This window comes from Salmo salar, chromosome 19 (assembly GCF_965601325.2).
Source record: "Salmo salar chromosome 19, fSalSal1, whole genome shotgun sequence".
NCBI lineage: Eukaryota > Metazoa > Chordata > Actinopteri > Salmoniformes > Salmonidae > Salmo > Salmo salar.
In genome coordinates, this window is record NC_138309.1 from 81,606,824 (window position 1) to 81,619,757 (window position 12,934).

A 12,934-nucleotide genomic window follows, 5' to 3' on the forward strand; every position below is an offset into this window, starting at 1 on the left:
GCCATTGAATCTGTCTTTGAGCGTTAAGGGATGTTAATAGCTAGCTCGGTCCACGACATTATGTTATTATATTTTTCAATTTGGAAATACAAGGGAAAATGTTATTAATTAGTGACTGAAATTTCGCGCTACGTGAATATTCACTTCCGGACTTGGAGAGCGCTCAGAGCGTTGTAGAACGCCTCTCTGAATAACGGGGCGTGGTTTTGGCTGAACTGCGTTGGGGGAAAAGAGACGCCACCTAGACAGCACAGCAGGACATACCTGGAAACCAATCATAATAACTTTTCATTGCATGTTTGTAATAACAAAATTAGACCATCATTTTAGTGTTAACCAGTTTAATTAGACAAAGTTCAGGACATAACAAACTAAAACAAAGTATTATAATGTGCAGAATTTTCTCTGACATTAGTCAGCTACTATTTGTTACAATGTACAGCTGTATGTGCAGTTAGTAATTTTACATAGTGCTCTCGGCGGTATCTTTGCAGGTGGACATCCATTTTTCCTTGAACCCTCTGATCGTCAAACATAACTAAAGGTTGGTGTTGGAAAGGGGAAAAATAAAGACAATATAAAATATTTATAACGTAAATACACAATTATCGGACATTAAAGCACGGAATATAGTGGTAATAACATGGTAAGGATATGGTAACAAGTTATTACCGATCAACAATCATGCAAAATATGTTGGAGTTTGAGCTTTCCTAAATCTCTGACAGCTGCAAGTATTTTAAAAAGGCGCAGTATGGACACCTAGGTGATTACTGCATTCCCGGGCATCATAGCCCGTCATAATAACGCAGAAAAGGTACATTACAGAGATTGGAAAACAACTGTAGCAGTTTTAAACATATACACTATACTCTTTCTATCTTTGTTATAACCCTAATCCCCCGTGGCTAATGCAACAATTGTGACGCACTACTATGCAATAAAATGTACAGTAATATAAAAGTGTTTGGTGAAATAAGAAGTGACTTAAACGTTTGTTTGTTTACCGCCATGATATAATAGAAGCAGTAGAAGAAGTGACCTAATTAGATAGGGGGCGATCCTATTAGGCCCAAGTGAAAAGTGCCAATCTCATTGAATAGCCTACAATTGCTGGACTCAGAAACAAAACAGAAACCAAATAGCTTTAATCGAATAAATATATTGGCTCACTATAATTCGAAATAAATGTAACGTTTTATCTAGATACATTTCCTATATAGTTGTTTAAAGTTTCAATCTGTAAACTATTCACTCTGTTTAGTTATTTTAATCCTAATCTGATGCCCCCCCCATACAGGATCAGGATGTTGGGTATGAAATCTGATTCAATCCGGTTGATTGAATTTTACAAATGCTTATTCAGATCAGTCGCCATGGCTCTGGAAAAGCCCACTCTCAGCGTGCTTCATTACATTAAACAGCAAAACTGGTTCGACGAGACAAATATTATTTGAATCAACTCATATTGTTACATACAGGTTTTATATTGACGACACGTCTGCGTCCCTGCTGAATGTCAGCGATCAGCCTTGGGGGGAGCTGTCGTGTGTTTACTAGAGAGAAGAGGGAGGGAGAGAGACGAAGGGAGAGAGAGAACAGGCGAGGGAGGGCGAGCAGGAAAACTTTTCAGTTTTAAAGAGCGAGAGGAAGCGTGTGCTGGAGCGGCGACCATGCAGGTAAATGCATTAACTAATTGCTCAGAAGTTAATTAAACGATATTGTCGATGTCTTAATTGCGATTGTGTTTGGAAGATTGAAACTATCATTTGAACAACAATCGAACGATGAATTGTTGTATATCAAATAGTTCTAATGCACCGAATTCGAACATAAATGTCCAAACTTTTCTGCCTCCCCTTCTCTTCACCCCACCACCCCCCTTTGCCGTGCGCAGTGTGCAAGTAGCTTAGCGTTTGATTTATTTTGTCAATTATTGCACGAAGCTATCTACAATGATTGTTAAGATGTTCATGAATACTAAAACTCTTGGATAATGAAACTGATCATTAAAATGCGTCCTGGGTTTTGTGGAATGGTGAGGGAGGAGGGGTGCGATTTTTTTTATTTTTTTTTACACATCTGTGAAGGGAAGCCATATTCATTAATTAAATAGCTTAGTCCATGTAGGCCTCAATTTGCGCTGTTGAGCAGGCAGCGGGTGGCGTAATACTGGATGCCCGATTGGAAGCCCACAATCTGTGGGGTAAGGGAACCACTCAAGGCCGAGGTTTCGGATGGGAACCAAAAGCCTAGCGACTCAGTCTGTGTATCTATTTGTAGTGGAACGTTATGCTTCAGGATGTGTAGCCATGTACACCTGGGATAAGTTATTTATTTGGCTACTGGACTAGCTAGTTGAAAGACGGTTGAGTGCGACGGGTTATCTTGCTAGCTAGCAGGCTGGCACAATTGTTTGATCCTTTTGTTTAATTTCGCAACGTTAATGAATAATCAATGCGGTAGGTTCGAGTCTCTGTTTTAACCGTCTTTATAATTGCAGAGCAGAAGAACTAGTGTTTGTTGCATTTCACAACATTAGTTAGCATCACAACGTTGATAGCTTGGCTAACTAGCTTGCTAGCTAATTGATTTACCACTGTTCCGTGTATCTAATTAATCTGTAGCTTAATTAGCTAAAGAATGAAGAGCAATGGGAATTTATCAATACCGTTGTATAAATCCTTAAACTATAGTTTATAACGCATTGCACTCTCACAACCATAATAATCATGCAACCTTGCTGGTAAAACGATATTTTCTGGGCACGGCTAGCTAGCTAATTGGTGAGGACGGAAGTGGGCAATACAGCAGAGTGTTGGTATTCGGCATGTATCTTTTTATCGCTCATCGATTAATTTAGAAGTGAAAGTTGTAGCCTAATAATAGGGTCATTCGGTCTAATTACACAATTAAATTTCTGCCAGGGAGCTTTGGAAAAGGACAACACTGCATTGTCTCGTGGTGGGGTATGCTGGCCATTTACTAGGCTATTATATTGGTGTGTGTGTGATAACGTTCAAATGGCCCATGGTTCGCTCATTAGTTACAATGAAGCGACGTTATGTTTTGTATGACCCTAGATATCGTACTTGTTTCTGAAATTTGCTAAATGTGTGCTGGTCAAGGTCAATAATCAGTCCATTCACAACGATTTAATTGAAGTGGAATAAATGTTTCTTCGTGCCAAGTGAAGTGACATTGCATTCGAGTCAGAAAATATTCTGTATTTTTGTCTGTTTTTATTTATTTGGACTAAGTTTAGTTCATACTATTTTGGCTGTAGCCTAAACAATTAGACTAGCGATAGGCTATATGTGTTTCTTCTGATAGTTATCTATATTGAGGACTAACTTGGATTATTCTCACTATTTAGGTTTATGTAGATTTCCATTTCCAACATACTTACTGAAATAACATTTGCACTGTGTACCCTATGACATTTTTTTAATACAAAGAAACACCCCAGGATATGGTCTTAATTTCAAAGCAATATTTTTCTATCCGCTGAAACACATTTTGATCTTGCAGGAGAAGTCTGGAGAGACGGTGTGCAGTGAAAGCAACGAGGTGGCGGTGTGGTTGTGCCCCCTGTGTCAACAAGGGTTACCAGACAGGGGCTCCCTTTCTCTGCACCTGTCTGGCAATCATAGCGTGCTCCCTAACTGTGTAGACAAGCTGCTGGACATTGTAAGTAGTGCTACGCTACATCACATGGGTCTACAAAACTTGACTTGTGTGTCTGTTATTATGGTGATGTGTTTCATGAATGATACTTGGATGTCAAACAGTATACATGATAAATTATTGTACATTATGTGTGTACATGATACATTATTTGTGTACATGATAAATTATTGTACATTGTGTGTACATGATACATTATTGTACATTGTGTGTATACATGATTGTACATTGTGTGTGTACATAATTGTGGGATTTTAGACTGTTCAATAGAACTTTATTTACCCCCTTAAGACATTATTAGTAGTGGATCACTGGTTATGTGAAATATTGCAGAATGAGTCACCAATTTGTACTAAGATGCTCTCTTGTTGGACTGCAAAGCTAAGCAGTTGGTTCCTGTGTCAGCAGAATTTAGTCTTAAGGTAATGTTTCCTTGACGTGTTTTTCAGAATGAATTAATCACATTTTCTTCACCAGGCTGCTCCCAAACAGGGGGCGAGTGGAGTGGACACCGATGTTCAGCATGACGCAGGTGAGTTTCTCCTTTGAATGACCGCAGTACCCACCATTTTGCTCTGTGGATTAGTTTATCAATATTGTATTTCTGAATTTATTTGAATGGAGGATACAAGCACATTGACAGAGTAACCTAAACATCTAGCTTGTGCTAATTTTAAACGCCTGTTACTAAGAGGGTATTGTAACACCTACAAGCATACATTTTGCTATGACTGTATTTGTGTTGTCAGGAAATAAATTAATCGGGTGCTGTCAGGATTCCATCTACCAAAAAAAGCTGTTGAAATATCTTGCCTTTCTCCTTTACATCAGATGCCCCGTCATTACAGCTGAAGCTTTTAGAAGCCTCCGCCTCCCTCTCAGACCCGTGTCATAATAATGAGAACACTGACGGACCCCAACATAATTCTGACAGTAGGCACACTCTCATTGGGTCTGGAGACAAAGATAAAGAGATGGATAAGGAGGCAGGAGCAGCTAGAGACCCGGAGGGAGGTGGAGTTGTCTTTGAGACTCGTCAGGAGAGAAATCAGTCCACAGAAACACCTGACAACAATGAAGAGTCAACGGGTACAAATTGTGTAATGGCTGAAGGCGATGACAGTCCTCCATTCAAGTGTAATGCGTGCTTAGAGGCTTTTCCTACCAGGACCGCATTAAGTGTTCACTACAACTCTGCATCCCATGTGCAACGGATGAGAACAGGATCTCTAAAACAGGGTGGTGAAAATGGGACCTCAGCCGCTCCCTCAGTCCCTTTTCTGTCTCGGCCATATCTATCAAACAAGCCCTACCAGTGCACTGTGTGTCGAGTCTCTTACAACCATGCCATCACCCTGGAGAGTCATTTGAAATCTGTTTTGCACCAGACTCGTAGCAGAAATGCAGGAATCTCTGCCAACAGTGCAGGTGGAAATTCAGGAAGGACCAATATGGCTACTAATTTAGTTGTTACGTCTGGGAGCAGTGCTGCACAGTTGGTTAGCACCACCAGCAGCAATTGTGTCACCCCGGCAAGCCAGACTGCTGCAGCAATGACTAACAAAGATGGAGAAGCAATTCAAACCCAGCCGGCTCCCTCACTGCTTTCCTCCCCTGTGACCTCTGCTCAGGCAGTCTCTGCTTTTCTCACCCTCCTCACGTCCAGCCCAAGCGCTATCTCACACTCCCTCCTCCCCTCTCTGTTTGCGGCTGGTGCGTCCCCTGCCACGGCCTCACCTCAGCTCATAACCCAGACTCAGATGCTCATCCCCTTTATCCTGAATGGGCTCCAAACACAAAGCCAGAGACTAAACCCAGAGCTTCTGACCCAGTCAATACCCCTACTAGGTCTCAATGCTGCCCAGCAAGCTATCCTGGCCCAAAGACTCAGTAGCTTACAGAACCAGTGGCCAGCTGTCGGTCTCCAAGCAATCACACAAGCCTGTTCAGAAGACAGCCAAACAAACAAGAGCAAAGTGAAGCAAGACACAAACGAGGCGACAGCTGATGAGAAAGGATCACTTAAGGCTGAGAAGGAGGAAAGTTGGTCCATGGAATGTGATGATGGAGAAAGAGAGATTTGTGAGGAGGATGGTAAGGGGTATGCACAAGAGCATCTCGGCGCCTTAGTAAGCAAAAATAACAGGGCTGAGTCATGTATGATAGATGGAGATATTGAAATGAAAGAGAGCACAACGGAGAGCGGGAACTCAGCAGGTCACATGGGGCCAGATGAGAAAGGTGGGGACAATGACAAGTGTAGTGACCGCTCACCGTCTGTTACCAGCAACTCAAGCCTAAGTCCTACCACTTTAAATCTTATGCTTAGCCCTGATTCTACCCCTCAAAAATCTGAAGTTGGCACAAGCCCTTATGCCTCTGTCTGCTCCCCAGAATCTAGCCCCTCTAAGCGCACCTTAAATTCCCCTGATCCAATTCGTCCCCATACTCATTTCAGGGCTCGCCACTTCTCAGGCCCCCCGATACTGTCAGAGTTCCAGATACAGGTTATGCGTGCGTTTCTGGAGTCGCGTAGCGAGGCTGACGCGGCCAGTCCTCCCCGTGATGACTGCGAGTCGTTGGGCAGGGAGGTGGGGCTCACCGAGGTGGAGGTACGCAAGTGGCTCACCGATGCCCGACGAGCCAAAGAGAGGCAGAAAGCTGGGGGAACAGAGCACATGAGCAGCATTGCAGGCGATGGTAAAAAATACAGGGGTCTTGATAACGAAGACGAAGGTTGTCTTACAATAGATGAGACCGAGGGTGGGGTCAGCGACGAGGCCTCTGGCAGTCACGCGATGGATTTGTCAAATAGTGGAGGGCGTAAAGAGATGGGGAGGGAGAGCCAAGGGGACTCGTGTCTGACCTCAGACAATGAAGAATTCTACACCTCTGTCATTGTGAGTGATGAGGACAGCCTGAGTGGCTCCATGAGGGAGGGGCCAGGCAGCCCTGCTAAAGAGGAGGCTCTGGTAGAACTGTCAGGAGACAAGGGTTCAGGAGGAAAGGTGTTGCGCTCCACCACTGTGTTCCTCTCAGACGCTGAGGATGACGATGATGCCGAGGAGGCCGCAGCTCAGAGAGCGAAGAGGAGAAAGAGAAAGAGGGAGTTGGAGCGGGAGGAGGTAGAGGTTAAGAAGGAGAGACTAGACCCTGACGTGGATTTACAACTAGAGGCTCAAGCTGATCCTCCTTCCCACCTTCCCGTCACCATTGACCATCAACGGCTTCCAAGTGGCATTCTACACTCCCTACCTCTGTCTCTGTCCCTCACTCCATTCTCTACTCAGTTCCATAGCCCTTATGTTCTCTCTCTCCCTCCCTCAGTGGTTGGGCTCGGAGTTGCAGAAGGAGATGGAGGCAAAGTACCTGCCTTTCCAAACCCCCCTAACATCACCCGGTTCTCTGACCCTCTCATTACATCATCCCTCTCCTCCCATACCCACACCTCCCACTACATGTCTAATGGTGGAGACTGTGAGGCTGCTTTAGATCTCAGCATTGGGAAAAGCAACAGCTCAACGTCTTATTCCTCCACGTCTCTCACGGGTGACAAGACTTCAGCACAAAAGGGCCGTCTGCTTGATGGACTCGGTCTAAGGCCCACAGCTTTTGGGGTACCTGGGGAAGGGAGACTCATTGTGGTCAAGGTCAAACCTGAGCAAACGACTTCCAACAGCAGTGGCTTTGTCAGTGGGAATAACATGGCCAAGGCCAGCACTGTCTACATGAGGGAGAAAGAGGAGAGGGATCAGAAAGGCAGGCCCAAAGCACGGCGGTACCGGGACATGAGACGTTCCAGGACCATCATCCAGGCGGAGCAGCTAAATGTGCTTTATGGCTGCTATTTCAAAGACCCAAATCCCGGGAAACACGAGTTTGAGCAGATATCAGAGTGGGTCCATCTCCCAAAGAAAGTTGTACAGATTTGGTTCCAGAACATGCGGGCTAGGGAGCGCAAGGGTGAGGTTCGCTTCATCAGTGATGGCACTCTGGCAGCTGTGGGCAAACCACTCATCAAGTTCACCTGGCCACTGTCACAACCCATCTTCTCCAGCACCCCCAAATCAAACTCCAACAGCAGCATCTCAACTGTAACCAATCCAGTACGGGCCATCCCAAAGATGGAGGTGAAGAAGGAGGAAAATGTAAAAAAAACAGTTCCAAACAGGCCCAAGGAGGTGGCCTCTTCCGTTTCCTCCGTGAGCCACAATGTGTCTGCAGTGCCAAAGACCAAAATGGAGTTGACAAACAATGTCACAATGGTCAAAATCGCCCCCAAAAGCATCGCTCCAGCTCTCCCTGTCGTCCCCAAGGAAACCCGACCTCCCCCGCCTCGCCCCCTTCCCAAACATGCGCCTGAAGAGGAAGTTGAGGAAGATGATGAGGAAGTGGATGATCGTAACCAAGCGAAGCCACTTGCCGGGCCTGGATCCACCAACCGCATGGTGCCAAAACTGCCCTCGACGCCAATTAGCAAGTCTCCTGCTGCGACGTCACAAAAACAAAATGGGCTCAATTATTGGTCTGCCAAGGGCCCCTTTAAGATCAACACACTGTCTAGGGAACAGTTGGGTCTGTCAGCACCACGTACCTTCACAGCTGTCGGTGCAGCTGCTGCCCCCACTGCCATCACCATTTCTGCCACGTCCTCTGCTCCTGCCTCTGCTGCCACAGCAACTACCACCCCCACCACCACCACAGCAAGTGCAAGTAATCAAACCACCGTCACCATCGCTAAGACCTCTCCATCGGAGAGCAGCTTCCTGCACCACTCTACCACCCGCAGGCCACGCACACACCTGTCCTGTCTGCAGCTGTCCATCCTGCAGTCATGCTATGAGACGTGCGCTCACCCTAACGCGATGGAGTGTGAGGCGGTAGGGACGGAGCTGGGGCTGCCACTCAAGGTGGTCCAGATCTGGTTCCAGAATACCCGCGCCAAGGAGAAACGCTGGAGGCTGCAGCAGGAGAAACTGGTCAGACATTTTACTGTACAGTATGCAATGAATTGGTATGTGGCGATATTCTTTTTTTTTTTTTTTACTTTACAGGCAGCTATCTAGGAAAGAGATTAAGCCCAGTTGTGGACAAAAAAAATCTATTTCAATGGAGATCTCCATTGTGCTTGCGTTTTAGTCCAGGACTAGGCTGAATCTGTGTCTGGGAAACCAGCTCTAAAATGTAGCTTCTTGTCTAGAGCTGTATATATGTACGTTGAGGTAATACACCAGTGACCTTTTGTTGAACATGTATGTCAGAAGCCAGTGTTGGAGTGACACCTTTCTCTCTCTGCCCCTTTCTCTCTGCCTTTTGTAGTCTCCTGTGTCGTCAGATCCCTCCAAGACGGTTGACATGAGCTCGGGCAGCTACCTGCAGTACAACGCTCTGCGAGCCCACCGTCCCATCCTTCCCAAACCGGTTCAGCTGACCGTCCTGGAGCCCTCTTCTCCCCCAGCCGGGGGCCAGCCTGCAGGCCGAGAGACGCTGAGAGGCAAGTGCCAGGCCTGCAACACAGGCTTTGAGTCCAGAGCAGCAGCAAGATCCCATGTCTTCTCCCTTCGACATTTAGCCACTCTGAGAACCACTAACTTTGGCCAGCCAGCGACCATCATCAGCAATAAATCTGATAGCGGGTCTATTTCTGTTTCCGCCTCCGGGTCTTGTGTGGATGACCCTTCAGCTTCCCCACCCCTACCCAGCAGCACCAGCTAAGGCACCCATCAGTGCTGGTAAAGACTGGACCCATTGGGCTCCTTAAATGTTTATAAACACATTGGGCACTGGTCCTCCAAGCTAATATTCTTTAATGTGTAATGGAAAGGCCCAATCACCTACCACCCTTGCTCCCTCGCATTGGACGTCTTTCTGCCGAGTTCTTGTATCCAAACTGGATACACTGTTGTCACACTGCTTCACCAAAAGTTATCAAATGAGTGAACATTTACCAGTCCCTTATATTGTCCTGGGCTGCGGTTATAATCTTGTCCTTAACCATCCTGGCCCAGTTTTTAAATCGCTCTTATAATACTTGTGTATTATCCCTAAAGACTGTGCTTATGCAAAAACAATTAGGCCATTATCTGACTGACTAAAAAAGACTGCTGGGATTACGTGTAACTGTATAGATTTGGACCAGAAATGAGAAGTAACTCTGTTTTTAGTGGCGTTGAACTTGCCATCTTGATTGTGTTTGTGTCACTACAAGCTTTCTGTTAGGATACAGGTGGCGTGTGTTCAGATGGTGTATGCTACTTCACATGGAATCGAAAGGTACTTTTAACTGCTTGTGACTAGAATTGGCCTGTTAAACTGAACAGATTATCCCCTCCTGTAAACACACTGGCTGTGGCTGAAATGGAATCCTCCATGGGCCCTGGTCAAAAGTAGTTCACTATATAGGGTTCCATTTCAGATGCACCCACTCACTGTTCTCATGACAATCCTCTATAGACAGGGAAAAGAGAGGCTGAAGAGGGCAGACTCTCATTATACGGCACTTTGATGCGTTTTACATTGTATGAAACGTTTTTATTCTTAAGCATTCTTATGCAGAGTGTCTTTCTACTTAATGAAAGATGTGTGTGTTGCATGTTGGATGTCTTATTGTAAGTTACATTAATTACATTGGAAACATTGTTTTTGGTACTTGCAGTCTGTCAAAAAAAATCTACATTAACTCAAACAAAACGGATCAGACCTTACTGCTGTGCAAGGAAAGTCTTAGTCCTGACACTTGTTAAATTATTTCTAAATTTATTAATTCACTACTGGTGTTTTAAGATCTATTGAATGAATGTGGAGCAAGAAAATAATGTTTCCTTTTTTGGTCAATGAAAATATCCACAACAAATAATTTCAAGAGGTAATATTGAAACAAGTGATATTCCTTTATAACAACCAATATACACTGAACACAAATATAAATGCAACATGTAAGTGTTGGTCCCATGTTTCATGAGCTGAAATTGTCCAAACACACACAAATGTGTTTTACATCCCTGTTAATGAGTATTTCTCCTTTGCCAAGATAATCCATCCACCTGACAGGTGTGGCCTATCAACAAGCTGATCCTTACACATGTGCCTCTTGTGCTGGGGACAATAAAAGGCCACTTTAAAAAAATATATATATAACAAAATCGCAGTTTTGTCACAACACAATGTCACAAGTTTTGAGGGAGTGTGCAATTGGCATGCTAAATGCAGGAATGGGCACCAGAGCTGTTGCCAGATAATTTAATGTTAGTTTCTCTACCATAAGCCCCCTCCAAGGTTGTTTTCGAGAATTTGGCAGTACGTCCAACTGGCCTCACAACCGCAGACCATGTGTATGGCGTCTTGTGGGCGAGCAGTTTGCTAATGTCAACGTTGTGAACAGAGTACCCCATGGTCGGGTTATGGAATGCACAGCAATTCCGTGACGAGATCCTGAGGCCCCTTTTTAAAAAAAAATTATATTTTTTTTATAGGTATCCTTGATCAACAGATGCATATCTGTATTCCCAATCATGTGAAATCCATAGATTAGGGCCTAATGAATTTATTTAAGTTGACTGATTTCCTCATATGAACTGTAACTCAGTAAAACAGTTAATTGTTGCGTTTTATATTTTTGTTCAGGATACATCAACTTCCTGGGGAGGTCAAATGAAACAGACTTGACAACAAGAAATAGAAAAGAATGGGGTTTTAATTTCTGAGATTTCATGATTTTTTTTCTGTCTTGAAACATATGTGGTTGCAAGCCAATACTTATCTATGTATGGGTAGAAACAATGCAAATCCAGAAACCAGGAGAAGGGAGTCAGTTGGGTACTCTAGTCGTCACCTTTGTCTTACTGGGGATACTTCTGTAAGCAATTGGGACATGCAAAAAGTCAAGACCGCACAAACTATGAAAGGTGCTGTTTTGAAGGACACATAAAATACTAAAGATGTTTTTCCTTCTGTTTTAAGTTGTATATTATTAACAATGTTACTATTAATAGTTTTGACAAAATGCAAAACAACAAATTACCCTTTTTTTTTTTTTTTTTTTTTTTTAAAGAAATATATTAAGAAAAAAATGATATTCCAAAGTTATCCTTCCTATGCTTTCTGTCATTTAAAAAAACCAAAAAGCAATCTTGAGGTTGACAGAGCAGCAGAGATGTTCTTCATGCAAACTGTAAAGGAACTCCCATGGCTTGACATTTGAGCCAGTCCAAGATTTTTACCATGAGCTACAGATGAATGCATTTCAGCCTTCATAACATGGGGCAGGCACTTGATTTGGCTCATAGACTACAATTTTAAAAATATCCTTCATAATTACTAATCTTTTTTAATTTTTTATTTTATGGTGTCGAGCTGTAGCTTGTGTCTAAAACAAGGACTGGGTTGCAGTGCTGTGCTCCAAGTCTGGGATCTGTCCAAGGTAGTTTTATGGAGATCTGCTTTTTATTCTAATCACTTTTCATTGTCACTTGATTATCACTATTGTTATAACTACTACTTCTGCTATTTTTATCATTATTCATCACTGTTTTGATTATTGACTCATAACGGTTTTTAATGATGTCTCTTTACTCAAGAAAGATAATTTTTATTGGTATGAATATTGAACAATAATGGTGGCAGTGTGTTATAAGTGTGTTAGCATATTGATTAAGCTTTTTTCCTTGTACTTTCATTTTGTGTTGGATCGCCATTTGGTTTTCTTTGGTATACAGAAAATAAATACATTTAATTGAACAACAAAACTGGTCTAATTACCAAGTTATTGGTATGTCAGTTGGGTTTATTGCTCCTCAGCTTGTTAAATGAATCTCACCAGTCACTTGTAATTGTCTACATGTTATCATAACCAAGAGTATTTGCAGATTCACTGGATATGCCTATGTGGCCTGGAGGTGCGGATGCTTCTAGAGGGGAATACAGTAGAGTAGGGTGATGAGAGTTCTACTCTCTGAGGAGCTCTCAATATGCATGTTTACAGTTACATATTTAGTTAAGCAGCCAGACAGTTTATAGATTACAACCTAATCTGCAACCCAACCTGATCTGCTAATATAATAAAAACAAATAGAAGTTACTCTGTAAATGGAACACTTTCTCTCACTACACTTTTCTTGCAATAACATCAACCACCACCATATTTGTTCAGCCATCCCTATGGGGAAAAATGTATGGGGAAAGAATAGGATTTGGGAATAACCTCAGACCTTACTTTCAACATTTAACACCGATTTAGGAATAATAGCAG

General features: G+C 43.4%; 1 protein-coding gene across 5 annotated transcripts; it reads left to right on the forward strand.

Annotated features, from left to right (window-relative positions):
* The first annotated feature begins 226 nt into the window (after window positions 1-226).
* LOC106579616 (uncharacterized) lies at window positions 227-12,431 on the forward strand. Of its 5 annotated transcripts, none has more exons than XM_082966007.1 (5): window positions 227-544; window positions 3,532-3,690; window positions 4,137-4,219; window positions 4,519-8,666; window positions 9,007-12,431. In XM_082966007.1, exons 4-5 carry the CDS (start codon window positions 4,662-4,664, stop codon window positions 9,400-9,402), a joined length of 4,401 nt encoding a protein of 1,466 aa, XP_082822133.1. In that variant the 5' UTR covers window positions 227-544; window positions 3,532-3,690; window positions 4,137-4,219; window positions 4,519-4,661; the 3' UTR covers window positions 9,403-12,431. The 5 variants fall into 5 exon arrangements, with proteins under 5 accessions (XP_082822133.1, XP_045558722.1, XP_082822132.1 ...); XM_045702766.2 differs by having other exon boundaries at window positions 4,165-4,219; XM_082966006.1 differs by lacking the exon at window positions 227-544 and adding an exon at window positions 1,463-1,679 and having other exon boundaries at window positions 4,165-4,219.
* The last annotated feature ends 503 nt before the right edge of the window (window positions 12,432-12,934 follow it).